Consider the following 18,814-nt stretch of genomic DNA (forward strand, 5'->3'; position numbering starts at 1 on the left):
TGTACTGTGTTTGTGTGTTTTTAAAGTTAAGACGGACTTTACTTGAAGGGTGATTTTAAACACAGAAGATTGATCATAACGCGCCCTTTTATTAATGGCATTTTAAAGGTGTGTGTTTGATTCTGATGATAACCTATAAGCTTCTTGTTAGCTTTAACTGCTAACAGCTAAGAACACCCGCTCGCCTACTAAGATCATTTACCCAAAAAGGTTGTTAGTTTTCAATCCAGTAAAATAATACCTTATAAAACCTTATTTTACTAAACACGATAACTAAGTAAACACCATTAAGCCCCATTTCTCCAGAAAGATTTGGTTATTTTTCAAAATATTTCCTTAAACAATTTACTATTTCCTTAATGATATTTCTTTAAATATTATTTTAACAAATAAAGACAGCTAATTAAACACCGTTGAGAATTGGTCATCCAAAAGGTTGGTTTTATTCAGCAGATCATTCTTTAAAATATTTGTTAGTCAGTCATTTTCTACCGCTTATTCCATAGTGGGTCGCAGGGGAGCTGGTGCCTATCTCCAGCAGTCTATGGGCGAGAGGCGGGGTACACCCTGGACAGGTTGCCAGTCAACACACAAACAACCACACTCATTCATACACCTAAGGGCAATTTAGAGTTACCAATTAACCTAACAGGCATGTCTTTGGACTGTGGGAGGAAGCCGGAGTACCCGGTGAGAACCCATGCATACACGGGGAGAACATGCAAACTCCATGCAGAAAGACACCAGGCCTGGAATCGTATCCAGGACCTTCTTGCTGCAAGGCAACAGTGCTACCAAGTGCGCCACCGTGCAGCCCTCTTTAAAATATTATTTTTTCAAAATTATATTTTATCTGATCTTGCATTGTCAATGGTTGTCTGAAGGTGCACCAATTATTGTCTAAGTTGGTTCCAAGACTAACTTAACTTCATTTCCAGATTCTTCAAGATAATCCTTGGTTCTCAAACATAAACATTGCATGGTAATGTTGCATCACTCTTTTTGTCATGGTTTTCAATAATCTTTAATCAACTTGTTTATATTGTACATAGCCCATTAGTCTTCGTTATTCTTTAATTCTGCTTGGTGGTTTAGTTGGATTGTTTTAGCATGGTGAAGAATTTGTTGATTGAAATATGTTTGACTTTGAGTTGACTTATTTTTGTTAATAAATTCTTGTAGTTTAAGAAATTGTGTGAATTCATTCCATGTGTGTCCAGAGTTTATGCTGTTCAATAATGTCAGAGCTCATCTCACACCTTTCTATTTTGTCCTAATACCATCGCCTTACTGGGATGGTATTCACAGGACAACCCTTAACAGACTGAAATATTATTTAATAAATATTAAAATATTAATATTAAATAATATATTCATATTCATAATCACAACACTGGGTACATAAAAAATTTATGGTGCAAAATTTTACCCCACTTCTCACTGAGGGTGCGGCTGACATAATCAGGAACAGTAGAGGAACAGTAGGTGTTTCTGTCATGATTTGAAGGTGTTTTTAGGTTTTTGTTTGGGTTTTAGTTATTCTAATTTCCAGTTTTCATTTTTGATCTTGTTTCTATTTATTATTTTCTTGTCTGTGCTTTAGTCTCTTATTATTGTTTTCTAGTTCATGTTTTGTATGTTATGTTTTCCAATATTACTGGATTTCTGTTTTGCCCTGGTCACGTTTTGTTTCCCCTGCATCTGTCAACCTGCAATCAGCTGCATTCGGTCCACCTGCACCATGTAATTAGTCTTCTCTTTTCACCTGTACCACGCTCCATATATACACAGTCATTCTGTTTACTCATCGTGGAAATATCACTACTTCTTGCTATCATCTGTGCCTGTACCTGTTTTGTTCCTGCCTCCTTGTTTGAGTGCTTTGCTTAAAATTAACCGTCTTTATTTACGTTTAAGATGCTTGCATTCTGGGGTCCTCCACCACGCCACACCTGACAGTTTTATCTGTGCCAAACATTTAAACAAACTTTTTGAACTTTTTTTCTGCCTAGATGGCATTATTCAGTCATTTAATTATTTCATATAACTCAAATTCAAAGGGAGAAATGTGTTAGGACAGAAACATTTAAAATGACCTAATTCTACAAATTGCAGTTTAAGCTCAGATACATGGGATCTGTAGTACATTTAGAGATAATTCATTGCAAACATTGACAAAGTCTTCTGAGGCATTTCTGACTAATTTTACTGATTCTGTCTTGGGGCGATTCGGTTGCTGCTTTGTGATCAGCTACCAATCCCTTTAGCTGTTTTCATTGGGAAAATTGGAACTTTGATCAGTCCTAATTGCAATGTTTGACTCTGGTACAGCAAAGCTGTTCTCCAGTCTGGCTTGCCACAGATCAAACTGTAATTTTCTCCAAATATCCAGCTGTCCAGCATACAGATGTGACTACAAAGCAGCCTGGAGCTGCCGTCCACAGCTGTGAGGAGGAGTTTGAAAAAGACATGGTTCATCTGTCAACACATGGGCTCCAGCCAGAAAGGGAGGTTGGGATTGGCTGTATGAAATATTTTGAAGCCTTTACTTTCTTCTTCTTCTATTTGCTGTTGGTGTTTGTAACAATATTCTTAAATTTGAATTATGATCTTTACTAAAGTCTTGCTAGGGTGTAATTTCAGTTAATCAGTATAAAATACAACAATATCTGTGGTTGTTCCTGTGGCAGAAATGAGACTGACTTGTTCTCAGAGACAAATCACACCAGCCTACTCTATAAATGAAAAAATATATATATATATATTTTCTTTTAACTATCATGTCCTGAAGCTGGGTTAAAGGTTCAGACTGAGAATTTCAGAGGGTCAATGCAAATAGACGGCTGCAGTTAAGAGTGACACTCAATCTTACAGTCCCTGGATGCCAAACACAACTGTGGGCACTAATTAGAGACTAAAAAGAATAACTAAGGTTGGGAGGCATTGTAATATGAGGAGAGGTCCTATGTGTGTTACAGGCTCTGTGCAGGATAAACTCAAAGCCTGGGGTGTTAAAAAAACTTCAGTTTAGCTTCGGTTTGTGTGCTTTTCACACACTACATGTGCTCACACACTTCTGTGCATTTCCTTTCATTAACAGCCTGCAGCTGTGGCTTTGGAAAACCTTATCACAATGTCTAATCGCCTCTCAGATAACACTTTGTAAATTGCATTTAGGATATGTTTCATAGTTGTTACTAGAGTTATAACCGTCATGACTTGAGGGCTTCTTCTTCTTTCTATCTGGCTGTAAGTAAAATATTTATTTTATTTAAACATCTTATTTAATTTTTTCAGTTTACTGGAAACTGTAGCATTTTGAAATTTAGCAACTGTAATGTTTGGTGTTCAATTTCTGCCCGTATTTATAAAGTTATTGTGCTTCCTAATGCAGAAAGGTGTCTTACAACTTTAATGTTTACAGTTCTTTTAACAATACGCTGCTTAACAATCTACTATGCACACAAACATGTATTATAGTTTGTCCTAAAGGACATTAATCAAAGTTTTTGCAGTCTTGTTTTACATACAACCCCAGCAAGTTGCATTTTTAATATGTTTAAGTCAATTTAAACAAGTCATTGTCAGCTTAAATGTATTGCACAAACAAGTTGCACCAGAGCTGCAGTTGCGAACAGATATTTTAAGTTGGGGCATCTGATGATGATAATGGACAGATCTTACATTTCACCTCTTTAGTAGGTGTTAACAGATGTTTCTCCTCTTCTTGTGGTTGAAGTTGATCCTTTGGTTTGGCCGTGGAGACCTTAGACCAGTTCATACTCAGATGACCTTTCTATGCAGCAGTTTGGTGCAATTCATCTGCTCTACAAAACTCGATCAGCCCCTCCCCCAACGGCTCTTCATGCCTCCAATAGGTTTAGAGTTACTACCATGGCCTTCCTGGAATAATGCATCATGAAAATGTTTGATTAATACTTTGGATGTCTAACGTGGCTGCAGGTATAAGTATAAATGGCTTTAAGCCTTGGATGTGTCTGAGTTGCCATGTGATGAACTTGATAGGCGTACAAGGTGCACCCCACCTTTTACCAATAGACTGCTGGAGATAGATACCAACCATTCACCACTCTGAGTAGGTATAGAACTTAGATGGATGGTTTAACAAAGTATTTTCTTATTATGTTACAGCCCAGAACCAAAAGGACTTGGATCATTGAACCTCCTGGCTTGAGTTGGTTTTTAAAATTCTTTTTGTTTTAACCTTCGACCCCCTCACACTTAAAATGGTTTCACATGTCATAGTTGCCTATTGAGGATAATCAGGACCTGAAGATTATAAGACTTGAAAAAACAGAGAGCTGACCTTTAAAGTGTTCAGGGGAATCTTTCAGGAATCTTTACCTGAATAATGGGATCATAGAAAACTTTCAGGACATTCTGCCCTCTGATTGTCAAACTGTTCTCACCTTAATATACACATCTTTTGATTTTCAAGACAAGATTTTTTAAATCAAAACAAAGTATTTTTTTTTTCTTTTTTATGTAAAATGGATTAGTTAGGGGCCTAAGCCTGCGCTGACAAGGAAACAAAGCCACAAAAGCAGCAATTGCAGATGAGTTTCCATACATTCAGCAGAGCACATAATGATTATTGTAGCTACTCAGTTTTAAAATTTTTATTCTTTACAGTTAAAACTCAAACCCCACTTTTTTTGTGAAGGTCTCATTGCTTTAAGCAATTGTACCACTCTGTAATTCTACGGGCTAAATTGCTTTAATTTGCTTGTATGCATGGATTACTTGGGTTTTGCCGACATCTGGTGTAAACTTTATTTCGGTGGCCCCATTAGAAATATTTAAACAGAGAAAAATGTTGATGTGTTTGGTACTAGGTTTACCCGCTAAGGCTATGTCTTCAAATTAGTGAAGAATGCTGGATGGTCAGGAATGACTTAGGAATAAAAAAAAACGGTGACATTATTTGTATTTGTGAGTCTTGCAAAGCCTTGGTTAACCTTTTATGTCTTCTATCCTCACTACTTTAGTTTTCTAATACTGCAAAAATAATCTAACTTTAAAACTGATCCAAATAAAAAGACATACTTATTATGGATGTTGGACCTTTACTGGACCTGTACAACAGTGGACTGACTGAATTTAATCATATATTTATTTTAGAGCAAAATCTGTACAGTGCAATAGACTGTGTTAAATACATAGATCAATATTATCAGTTAATTTTCGGGTGGTGTCTAATCTCTGGCTAGACAAGTAACTTGAGAATAAGCTGCTTTGCTCCATCTTCTTCAAGCAGTCCGTTTCTTTACATTCTCTTGTTTTTAGTTTTTGTTACTGGCAACATCCCTCAGTATTTTGATTGCCAAACACTCCTTCTTTGGTCAAATACGCAGCACCATATGCCCAGCAGATCAAACAGCTACAGAAAGACTCCCATAAAGCCAAATTATTTTTTAATGGTATAGAATTCCTCTGGTGTATTTCAGCTTCCTTTCTTGCTTGACCTACTGTAAACCTAAGGCAATAAATATCCTAAGCATGGTTGGGAATTTACTGCACCTGCTGTATACACTGCATGGCCTTAATAAGCTGCAGATGCCGGGGCACTTGAATGTAGGCCCAAAAACACACACTCTCAAAAGAAGAAAATTCTTTGTTAGGTACAGTTTCATCACCCAAGCAAAGTTCTTTCAGCCATAAACCGCTGAGTCTCCCATTCATTTTGATCAGGGAGTATGAGGCTAAAATTAAAAGCAATTGGGATTTAGTGTCACACTGACCTGGATGTCAGTTACAGAACAGGAAATAACTGTCAGGAGCACTTATGTTTGATCCATGTACATGGTGGGAAAAACTCAGTGCAGAGATGGACAAATATTTAGCTCATAGTGTGCAAAAGTTATGAAAACCTTCTTCAAATACAGCCTTCGGTAGCAAGATGGATTGTTTGAGATTTTCTTTTGCTAATTATTGCGTCTTCATATTCTAAGCATTCAGAATTAGACATTTTTTCAGAGGGAGGAGAGCTAAAGTTCTTCAGTATGCACCAGAATCACCAGAATAAACCTGTGGATCATTGTAATTAACCACGGTAATTTCATAAAATACAGATATATGAATTTCTAGAGGCTAATGAGCGCCACACGAATGGTTATTTTTTTCTCCCTTGAGTTGTTCAGAAGCTGGACAAAGAGGTCAGTATCAGTTAATCTTTGCTAAAAGCTATTTGAACATTTATTACAGTTCAGGTATGCAGGAAGACGAATCACTGTGTTTGAGTCCACACTAGAGTGTCTGCATGAGCGTGTGGGATTGTTGGACAGAAAAGCATGTTCTCTACCACTACTGCAAGCAGTGGTTCAGTGTGCAACAATGCAGTGATATAGGCACCAATCTGTGGCTCTCTGCATACACATTTCAGTTCAGTTTTGGCCGTGGAAAGGTTAATGTTTAACAGCATGGTTGGTTCAGCCACTAATGTGTGAACAAAGCACAATGGCTGCACTGTATAGGCCCGTATTTATTCAGAGTCACTTCCTCCCTTAATAGTCAGCTCACTTTCCTGACAGAGGAAGAAAGTAGGTCAAGGAAAAGTCATGTTTGAGGTAATTCACTCGAGGGGAATGCTTCTGTGATCATTAGATGACACTGGTTAACCCTAAGAGTGAGGTCATATTCAAGGCAACGTTACACCCAGAATCCTTCCTGCCTTGTAGTGTGTCTGAGAGATTTTTCAGTTTACAGAATGAATTAAATGGGGGCGATCAGTAAGAAGAAGGGCTGGAAAAGAAAGAAACATGATTAATGTTTACATAAAACCATAAGTTTGTTTCAACCAATGTGCATTCTGCTTTAATCAGTGTTTTCTGCAGCTGTACCCTGATGAAGGTCACTTTTAAGAACATTTCGATTTGATGCAGGTGAACAAAAGAGCCAATGAAAAATCTGTTGGAGGTTATACCTGAGATTTGTGAACAATGACCTAAACCAAAGGTGAATGAAAACATTTGGCTCCCTTAACTACTGCAGTTATTTGCATTGACCTTGTAGGATCATGCTGCATATTAACAGACCTTTTGGATTATGCAAGGTTCCATTCATAAAGATGTCTGGAATGTCTTTTCATCGAGAGGTGTTGGATTTTTTTCTGCGTTTCTGTTCAACAGCAAGCTCAATTTTACACTTCACCCCTTCTTCAGAGTCTTATCAAACAGACTTTCTGCTCATTTTGCAAATAGGAAATAATGTCCTGCATGTTTTCAGAATGATACAAGTAATTCCCAACTCCTTTTATTCATACCATCTGCCTCTGGAGTCACACATTAAAGAAGCATATATTTTTCCCATTATTCATAGGGAGATTGTTTGCTGGTGCCAACAGTAATAGAGATGTAATTAAAAACATGTCATTGTGATGGAGGGCCAAGCTTTAATCACATGAAAGCTATCGGCTTGTTGCTTGTTTCTTTCTCAGCTAGCAAAGGATGTAAAAACTGTCAATCAAATCAAGTATGTTGTAACTTATTGCACCACAGTGAAAAAAGTACACAAAAAAAGATAATTTTATTCACTATCATTATATCATTTAATAGTGTAAAACAATTGCAGCACATTTTAAAGACAACGTGGGATAAAAAAAAAATTTAGTTATTGTGTAATTATTTTGTAGCCTTGAGGAAAGCTTGTTCTTTTGCACAAAGATGGTAGCATGCATTTGATGAGACCTTTTGTACTACAGGCCAAAATCTTCATGCAGTTATGAAAGAGCCTGTTCATTGAGAAGTCATGCCCAGGCTTTGTTTTTCTTTGCATCTGGCACACCGTCATTGAGCCTCTTCCCTCCTGGCTCATCACCAAACCCAAAATGAAAACATCAAAGTTACATTTTAATAAGAAGAATTGGTTCTTTTCTCAAGAATCATTTTCTTCATGCCTCAGCTACCCCCACTTTTTTTTTTTTTTTTTTTTTTTAGAAAATGTCAGAAGAAATTCCAAATGTGGATCAAAAAGAATTTGATCATTTCATCAAAACAAGAATCCAAGTCACTGTTATACTCTGAATGATAGATCCTAAAACAATATAAAATGCACCTTATATTTGCCTTTAATTACCCATAGCTGTCCCTCTAATCCCTTCACTGATCTCTGAATTATCCTGCAGCAGCTGTAACAAGTCCCAACAGATCTTTGGGGATTTCTTCACATATTGAGATATTTTGCACAGAATACTGTACCACATGGTTTTTTAGAGGTTTAACTGTGGCTGACTTCTCAAAAAAGTATCATTTTCATTTTGAAGGTATACAGAGTTTTTAAATGGTTACTGTTATACATTTCTTATGGTTAAAAGTGCTTTGAATGATTCGCGAGAGAAAGAGCCAGTGTTTCACCAGTTATTTGAATTATCTAATAAAATAGCTTTGCCCCTCCCCCATCTGTTTCTGTGTGTTGCTCCTCAGCTGGGTAAAAAGCTACTACACTTTTTCCTGACTTATAGTAAAGACAAATGTAGGTGTATGGAATTTTTTTTCAGTCACGGAAACATGGAGTTTCAGGGAAACTAAAGGTGGATCAAAATCTAAATAACAATAAATATTACAGATAACATTATTGTAAGTGTAATATTCATAGTAATAACTTTTGGTTTTCTCTTAGCAATTAAATGGACTAACCTTATATAGTAACTTTCCAGTCAAAGCACTTTACATGAGAGCCACATTCACCCACTCATATCTGTAGACAAATACACAGAATGACAGCTTGAAGTTAAGTGCCTTGCCCAGGGGTGCATTGAAGGGTGGCAGAAGGAAGCTGGAATTGAACCCACAACTTTTGGATTGAAAGATAACTGCTCTTCCCACTGTGCCACAGTCACCTTTATAGGTCCAAGCATAGTAGTAATGTGTCGAGCGTGAATGAAATGGCTCTTGCAGCCAGTTCTTTGAAGTGAAAACTGAGCTTATTTCTTCCCTGCTCTCTCTCTCTTTAGCACTTTTTATTTCTCCAAGCTGTACGTGATTGGTCAATATTTGTACGTGTCTGCCCGCGCTAAGCAAAGGGTTGGAGGGGCAGCAGTTATACACATTTGTTGACTGTTTGGTTAGGGGCATGGCAAGCGGTGCAACACCATGAGTGAAGCTGCTGTTACAGTCAGTCAGTCATTTTCTACCGCTTATTCCATAGTGGGTCGCGGGGGAGCTGGTGCCTATCTCCAGCAGTCTATGGGCGAGAGGCGGGCTGCTGTTACAATTAACCTGAAAAGCTGGGTTCCCATTACAAAAGCATAGGATCATTAAAGGCTACGGTATGGCAGGGTGGTAATACACATAGAATCCTCCATATCTGTGCTGTAACTTTATTATTAGATCCTAATCAAGTACCATGAATTGATTAAATTGAATGCTTTGCTCTAGCTTAATACAAATTATAGTTTAATTGGCTCCCAAGCAAACTAAACTAAGCTGACTTGCAACAATAAACCAACAAAAATCTAACCGACATTGTTAAGTTACAATTTTTTTTTTTTGTGATACAAATGTCTTCTCTTTCTTAATTTATTCTTTATGGAAGAGTTTTTATGTTTAGATTAAGTTTAGATGGGCCAATTAGAGCACAGCAAACATGCAGCCTGACATTGTCCTCATTGTTAAAATAAATAAACTAATACAATAATAATCAAAAAAGTTATATACACACATGGACAAAATTGTTGGTACCCCTCGGTTAATGAAAGAAAAACCCACAATGGTCACAAAAATAACTTGAATGTGACAAATGTAATAATGAATACAAATTTTATGAAAATGAACAAATGAAAGTCAAACATTGCTTTTCAAACATGCTTCAACAGAATTATTTAAAAAAATAAACTCATGAAACAGACCTGGACAAAAATGATGGTACCCTTAACCTAATATTTTGTTGCACAACGTTTTGAGGTGATCACTGCAATAAAACGATTCCTATAAATGTCAATGAGACTTCTGCACCTCTCAGCAGGTATTCTGGCCCACACCTCATGAGCAAACTGGTCCAGTTGTCTCAGGTTTGAAGGGAGCCTTTTCCAGACGTCATGTTTTAGCTGCTTCCAAAGATGCTCAAAAGGATTTAGGTCAGGGCTCATAGAAGGCCACTTCAGAATAGTCCAATGTTTTCCTCTTAGCCATTGTTGGGTGTTTTTAGCTATGTGTTTTGGGTCATTATCCTGTTGTAAGACTCATGACCTGCGACTGAGACCAAGCTTTCTGGCAATGGGCAGCACATTTCTTTCTAGAATCCCTTGATCGTCTTGAGATTTCATTATACCCTGCACAGATTCAAGACACCCTGTTCCAGATGCAGCAAAACAGCCCCAGAACATAACAGAGCCTCCTCCATGTTTCACAGTAGGGACAGTGTTCTTTTCTTCATATGCTTCATTTTTCCATCTGAGAACATAGAGCTGATGTGCCTTGCCAAAAAGTTAAATTTGTGTCTCATCTGTCCATAGGACATTCTCCCAGAAGCTTTGTTGCTTGTCAACATGTAGTTTGGCAATTTCCAGTCTGGCTTTTTTATGATTTGTTTTCAACAATGGTGTTCTCCTTGGTCGTCTCCCATTAAGTTCACTTTGCCTCAAACAACGTCGGATGGTGCGATCTGACACTGATGTTCTTTGAGCTTGAAGTTCACCTTTAATCTCTTTAGAAGTTTTTCTGGGCTTTTTTTGTTACCGTTTGTATTATCTGTCTCTTTGTTTTGTCATCAATTTTCCTCCTGTGGCCACGTCCATGTTGGCTACAGTCCCATAGATCTTAAATTTCTGAATAATATGTGCAACACTAGTCACAGAAACACGAATCTGCTTGGAGATGGTCTTATAACCTGTACCTTTAACATGCTTGTCTATAATTGTCTTTCTAATCTACTTTTTTTTTTATAATTCTGTTGAAGCATGTTTGAAAAGCAATTTCTGACTTTCATTGTTCATTTTCATAGAATTCTTATTCATTATTACCTTTCTCAGATTCAAGTGACCATTGTGGGTTTTTCTTTCATTAACCGAGGGGTACTAATAATTTTGTCCACGTGTGTATAACTAGAAAAATAAAACAGAGGCTGCATCTAATCAAAACTAATACCCCTATAGCATTATTGTATGTCTGCCATGTGTTTCAATGACACGTGAATATAGGCTTGTTTAAGTAAATGCTACAGCATTGCCTTTCAGCACATCTGATTTTGCAGCATTTGCAATGTAATATTCAGCTATACCAAACTTACCTTAAATACCAGGCCATATCTGCAGCATATGCGCATCAAATGTCACCACAATGACTCAATAATAACATTGCTTATCTCATGCTATACTATGCAGATTCTCTGTCTGCACTGATGATTTATTCACCTTGGCAAGCTAAATGCTCGGGGAAGCTCCAGTTGTCCCACTGTGACAAACTTTGTGGTTAATTTAGACAATAACTATTTAAACATTTGGGAGAAAGTATAGATGGTGTGAAGCTCATTGAACATTCAGCCCCAAATAATCAGGACATTTACTAAGTATGAACATAAAACCTCAACAAGTTGCAACACTGTGATGCCATATGTATATGCACCATTGCTTCCAAATCAATTTGTCACAAAATGCACTTCATTTCTTTTCACTGAGACCAACAGATTTTTAGATTTGCCAACATATGGAGCAAGATAAACAACAAGGTGACAACAGCTCTATGTTCCACACAATCCTCTTTTTCTTTTGCCTTCTTTCCATGGCTGAAAGAAGGCATAAGGCAGTGGACTTCTTATAGAAAGGCTTATAGAAAGACTAATAGAAAAGCAATGAGTTGAGAAACACAAATATTAACTATGTACAGTAAATGTCCATTTAGACTGATGGAATTAATCTGAAAGGACATTGAATTTAGTTTTTTCTAAATGTGCTCACTGGGAGAAGATGTGATGCAAAGAAGAGAGTCGATGGTGGAAACAAGGAGACTTGCTATTGAATATAACTCAGGGAGCAGGAATTAGAGTCTTTTCAGGAGGGTTGCTTAATCACTGAATGAGCGATCGTGACTGAAAGCAACAAAAAAATCAAATTAAGACTAGAAAAACAGACGTGAGCTCAAAGGTTAGAAGAAGGTTTAACTTCAGTGAACATTTCAAGACAAACTTGTGATACAAACTCAAAGATTGCTATCATATTTCCTAAACCTGCAAATTATAATAGCAATCACATGTGAACTGTTTACCTGATAAAGTTTAAGAAGAAAACCAGATTAATTTCTCTTACAGTTAAAATTGTTAGGATTGTCAGAATCGGCCATTTTGTTCTTTGTTTTTATTTACTTTGCCTTTAAAGGTTTTCCCTGTTCCTTTGATTAGTAGTTTACTTTTGTTTAGTTAATAGTTGCTTGAAGTCTTGTGCTTGTTTGCATGTCCTTAGATTTAGTTCTTTCTAGAGTTACTATTTATGTTAGCTTATGTATAGGTTTCTTTTCCCTGTTCCTCCCAGTTAGTTTAGTGTTTAGTTTCCCCTCCTGTCTCTGAGTTCCCTAGCTCCCGTTGCCATAGTAACTTATTCCCTCAGTTCCCTGCAGCCTGGTCCACACCTGTTACATGTTTCCTCTGATTGCCTGCCTCCCTGTCTCATTGGTCCACACTCCAGTTCCCTCAGTTTATAAGCTCTCTAGTCTTCCAGAGTTCCTCCTTGTGGTTTGTTTTCTGTTTGCCTCCTGAAATTTCATTTTGGACTTCCTGCCAGATCTCTGTACTCTGCCTACCTGCCTGTAAGTCAGTGTTCCATCATATTAAAACTTCATCTACTCACCATGCATCCTCCTCGCCATGTTCTGCATCCCGGTCCCGCTTCCAAACCCGCAACCTTGACAAGGATAACTGAATAGGTTTTCTTTCATTTCTGTTGCTTTTTGGATCCTCATACAAAATGGTGCTGTATGTATATATTATTTTTTGCAATAAACAGAACTTAAACTGCTAGTGTTTTTTTATTCTCTCACAAACAACATCAAGTTTATATAAAATTAAACAGACTAGTCTCAATATGCATTCTCTGTACTGCAGAGAAGTAAAGATTTACTCATCTATTTAATATGCTGTCAAATGTCCAGGAGCACATTACCTCATTTGTGCCCATTAAACACCTCCTGGTTCTTCTGATCAATCATATTAGACTGCTGAGAGAATCCAGAACGACTCATCAGAAACACAAATTAATTCACCTGAACAGGGAACTGCCATAAACACAAGTAAACAACTTACTTACTACTGTGTGAATGAAAGCAACAATATTTGAGAAAAATGTGCTTTTAAAAAGCTATTTGTGCAGACAGTTTAAAACATGTTACTATACATTTTACTATACAAATAGGGGTCAGTCCAAAATATAGTAAATCAAATAGAAATGTATCATTGCTTTACTGACTAGATCTCTCGTAGTTAATAACTTTCGAACGTTTGGTTATTGTATGAAATGTCCTTATATTACTTTAGATGTTTCATTAGAAACTGTGCACACCTATGAATATGTATAACTGGTCAGTTTTAATGAATACCTTACCTGTTTTAAGTTGATGAAAGCGTTTGGGGAACATTTGATTAGCAGGGTATATATATGCCACGTGACATAATGAGGGTTTCTGTTGGACCAATATGCGGGGAAGAACTGCTGAAGCTCGAAGTTTGCAGGTAAGAAGACACTTTATTGCTCATGGCTGGATATGGACAGGGTACCAGGCGTGCACGCACAAAAAAAAACAATGTATAAGGAACCAGCGGGGAACAAAGGAAACAAACGGTCTCAAATACAAAAATGGACAGCAGGGGGAACCAATGACACACGTGACCAGACAATCAGGGGAAAACACAGAACAGGTGTGGGCTTGGGTGCAGGGAGACAGAAAACAAAGGATTAGAGTTCAGGCAGACCCAGAGTTTAGGCGGCCGGCCCGGAAGCCGTCCCCGGCAGATCCAGAGTTCAAGCGGCCGGACCAGTGGCCATTCTTAGCAGATCCGGCGATCAGCGGGCCGGCGACGTAGGAGCTGAGCATGCATGTGACGTAGGAGCCGATGATCTGACGGCCAGTGGTGGGACCAGGAGAACCCACGATGGAGCTCAGAGGCGCGGTGCAAAGACCGCTGGGACCTTCGGCGAGGCCATGGAGATCTGCAGAGACACAGCAGACAGAGAGGGTGCATCCTCGCACCCCTCAGGGACAGGAACAGCAGTAACCTCTCACATCTGCACGGGTTGTGGAGTGTCTCCACTGCCATAACACTGATTTTAAAACATTGTTTACTGCCGAATGTCCTAACCGATTTAGAAGTAAATGGTCGTCATACAATGTGCACACATCAAACTTGATGTCGTACCAAAGTTCATTAGATCCACATTGCATAACCTGTCATGGAATCGTCTAATAAGATCGCTAAAATCGTCCATTAGAGACAAAAATTTGTTTTGTCAACAATTTCATGCCTGAGCTGTGGACCTCTGCAGCTCTTCCAGAGTTAACATGGGCTTCTCTTTGCCTGGCCTGCCAGTTTTGGAGGACAGCTATGGCTTGGCATGTTTTCCATTTCGCTATACTGAGTTTATTTTCAGATGATGGATTGAACAGAGCTCTGTGCAATGTTCAAAGCTAGAGATATTTTTTTAGAACCCAATCCTGCTTTAGTCTCCAAAACCTTCTCCCTGATCTGTCCTTTGTGTTCCTTGGTGTTCATGAAGTTGTTTGTTCTGTAATGTTTTATAACAAACCTCTGAAGCCTTCACAGAAATTCTGTATTATTACACACGGTGTGATTTTAAGTAATATTAAGGTGACTTCTGATGACAATTGGTTGCACTATATTTTACTTAGGGGTATTATTGCTCTTGCGGCTGAATACATATGGATCCACTCTTAATATATTTTTATTTGTAAAATATTATGAACACATGCATCCTTTCCATCCACATCACAGTTTTGCACTACTGCTCTTTCACATCTCAATAAAATGCATTGAAGTTTGTGTTTATAACATGGAAAGGTTTATGTGAATACTTTCTCTGTTATCTGATCTGTCAGTCAAAGCAGAATTGGCATAACCCAAAATAAATGAAATATTTGTTTTCCATTTTAGGAGTGCAAGAGTCCTTTCAGGAAAAAGTCTTAGCTGTGTCCGGAGAAGGAATGATCCACAGCCCAGACTTTCCACACACCTATCCCAGGAATACCATGTTGGTCTGGAGAGTGCTGGCGACCAACAACATGAGGATCCAGCTTACATTTGATGAGAGATTTGGTCTGGAGGATCCTGAAGATGGAATATGCAAGTAAGACAATGTTTAGAAAAAAACTCTGCATTATTATTCACAAGCAGACAGAAGTCAGTTATATGTGTTACTTAATTGGATGATCAAAATTCACTTTCCTCTGCTTGCTTGGCAAGCTCCCATTACGTAGGAACATTCTACAAAGGCATAGCTTAGATACATGTTGGTTGCTAGAAAGAAAAACCTGCCCTATCTGGATTGCCGTCCATCTTTAAAGATTAAAAGTCAGAGTGTAGCCATTGGTGAAATTGCCTTTGGGCTTCCATGCCTTCTCCTGAATATTGGAAATCCCCACAACAGAATGATTTGTTTTACTGGAGACACCACAATGACGCTGGTCAGCCCATCATATTTTACATGATGACGCCAATAGTTGAAGCTGCTTACTGAATAGTTCGAATGACACGCCACAGCATCTGAATGGAAACATATGAAAAACAAATACACGCCTACATATGCAGTATATAATCATTTTATTGAGGAGTCCACTTTCAATTACTGGTAGGCTTTGTCTGTGTCCTCATTCCATTTAAATGGACTTCCCAATTTCCAGTGATCGATTTATCCACTGTGCATAATGCTCAGTGCCATGATGTCAATAAATCAGAACTTAATGACTGACATAGTGGAGGCTGGTTAGGGAAAGGTGGAGAAGACAAGGGGATGGAGACCTTACTTCAAATACCTGGAGAGCCCTCTAATGGATGGTAAAATGAACTACTATTTCCCTCAGAGATTGCAAATGTTGACAGGTCCTGTAATAAAATTCTAAATATTATGAAGCTTTGAATAAGCATGTTCTCAAAACACTTTTTTTATTCTGGCTCTGGTCTTGACCCAGATCCTTGTTAAAAATGTGATGAATTTACCTAAATTCCACTAATATGGCAGTCACCCTGGACTTGGCTTTAGCTCAACATTAGACTTTGCATTTTTATGTGTTTATTTGCTGCTGACTGAAAAACGAAACAAAAAACACAACTAACTCTCCACCAGCACACCTGTGTAGTGCTGGGTGTCTGTTGACAGAAGACGTCAAAACCCTGAGAGCAAAAGTTGCCTCATGATTCTGGGTGACTACTAAGCTTTTGTGGTTCCTGATTTTACCAGCCCACACATGTCGGAAACTTTAAAAACCGTAGTAAGAGACAATAACAACATCCTTTTTTCAGGGCCAAAGAAGTCAGCACATCCATATTAGCTGGAACGTTTTTCACCCTCTTCCCCCTCAACACAACAGGTTTTGGTCAGACCCCCACTTCTGCCAGAGTTGGCAGACAAAGTGAATGCAAGATGCTTTCACAAGCAGGGATGTACATGTACAAGCATGTATCATTGTGTCTTTTCCTCACATTCTATCCTTTTTTCCTCTTAAATACTCTTAATTTTTGCCCCACATACTCACAATGACACAGATATGCTCCTGGTCATTTCGTCTTCATTCTCTTATATCTGTGTTTAAAAATTGATTCACAGTATTCACCCTCAGACATTCCTTTCATGGTTGTTAGTGCAAAAAAAAAAACAAAAACGCAGAAAAGACAAAAAACTCACACAATGCTATTGATACTAGGCATTTACCTTCGTGTCACTGCTCAATGTGATTCAAATAAACAAGCGTGCCGTGTCCTATGCAGTGATCCACAGCAATGACAGGGGCTAAAGCAAACAAGCAGTGGGAGACGTGTTCAGCTCAGGTTCCAAGCCTGGGGCAAGATCTCTCTGCTAAGATGTGAGAGAGGGGCTGTATAGTCGAGATGCTCATCTGCTATGCTGTTTGTCTGTGGCAAGATGAAAAGCATTCTTACCAAATCCACTGGAGGAGAGGCATATTGAAGAGGGATTGCTTTCGCTGCTGGTTGGCATGGCAGCAGAGTCTTGTTTGGCAGTCCCCAGAAACAACTGTTTTCAGAAATGCATTTGTGCCCTCTGTTTTCAGTATGAAAAGAGAGAACTAAAAAAAAATGTTTGTTGTGCTAATCTGCGTCATCTCTGTGGCAGATATTTCACCTATTAATTATTGACAGGGTGAAAACAGTGTGGGAGAAAGCTTTCTGAATATTGAACAGTTTCCTTTGCATGGCTGTGTGCACTAAGCACCGTTTTCTGGTAAATATTTCATTTAAAATATTTCTCTGTTCTGAACCGTTCATAAAGTTTGGTGTGTACATTTAGTTAGTGCATTGATTAATTTGAGAAATCACAGTTTAACATGGTGAGTCTGAACACATGGCGATGTGTAATGATCAGGCAATTCTGCATAATTGATAAGCCATCTGTCAGGACTGTGGAGTTATCAGAGTTCCTTCTAGGAACTACTCAGAATGGATTAAACAAAAAAAAAAAAAAACTAAAAATTTTAATAGACTGGGTGTCATATGGGGTGAAAATATTTATATTTTTGCAAAGGACCATTTGCAAAATGACTTTTCCCAACAGTTTGTTTCTGCAGACAACAGTTTGCAGTACATGTGAATGTCCAACTAAAAAAGGGGAAATAAAAATTATTTACTGAAACCCAGTAACCCTCAGTTTATTTCCCTTTGCAGTAAACTCATTTTTACCTTTGCTCATGTCTGCCCAAGTTGCTTTGTAGAAACCATTTTGAACTCAACCGTCAAGCTGATGGAAAATGTAAGCAATGTCTCTGAAATGCAAATATCTGAATTGGCAGCAGTAAATGGGAGGTTATCACATCTGTTGACATAAATTGCAAAGTAATTAATTCCAGACTGCTCGGAGTCAGAGAAGGCCGAAATGAAGGCAACCTACCTACACACATATAAAAAATAAATGCTGAACTAAATTAAATGAATGCAATTAATCAATTTTTTAAGTACTAATGTCACTCTGTTAGCAATGACACAACAAAGGAAACTGGACTGTGACTAAGAGCTGCAGGTTGGCCAGTGCTGAGAAACTTACATAGTTTAGAGAAACGACATAGTTTTACAAAGCAACCAAGGAAATGCTTTTGTATTGTTTATTCAGACACTGAGCTGAAATCCTAATTTGTCCTGAGGTATTTACTGTGCTTTCAGAAAGTCCAAGCAATGTTTTGTCTTTGTTCAGCATTTAATGGCTTTCATGATTATAGCCAGAAAACTTTATAATTAGAATATACAAACAAGCCGAAGAATATTTTTGCAATATATTCAAAAACAAATTTTTTATATTTTCTGCTTATATGACTTCTCCACCACACACTTAATTTTTCACTTTCACCACTTTCACAATAACAAAAGTTGTGTTTCAATAATAAGAAATCTATATATAATAAAAAATGTATCCCTGGTGTTTGAAGCCAGTAAAAACCAGTACCTGCGGTCCCAAACTAATAACTAATGCAGCTGTGTTGCTACAGAGTCTACTTAAAACTTTTTCTCAATGTTTTAATCATAACATAATAGACATAATATGCATTAGTTTTGCAGCCCACCTTCGATGCTGTAAAATGGTAGTTATAAAATGCATAGATTAAAGTTCATATTTAAAGATATATTACTGTAT

The 18,814-nt window shown here is 37.8% G+C and overlaps 1 protein-coding gene across 1 annotated transcript in view; it reads left to right on the forward strand.

Annotated features, from left to right (window-relative positions):
- pdgfc (platelet derived growth factor c) overlaps positions 1-18,814 on the forward strand; it is a 69,651-nt gene that overhangs the window by 28,929 nt on the left and 21,908 nt on the right. Inside the window, exon 2 of the mRNA XM_047352637.1 lies at positions 15,112-15,304. Within this exon, the coding sequence (XP_047208593.1) occupies positions 15,112-15,304 (193 nt within the window). The remainder of the gene's footprint in view (positions 1-15,111; positions 15,305-18,814) is intronic.

Source organism: Girardinichthys multiradiatus, chromosome 23 (assembly GCF_021462225.1).
Source record: "Girardinichthys multiradiatus isolate DD_20200921_A chromosome 23, DD_fGirMul_XY1, whole genome shotgun sequence".
NCBI lineage: Eukaryota > Metazoa > Chordata > Actinopteri > Cyprinodontiformes > Goodeidae > Girardinichthys > Girardinichthys multiradiatus.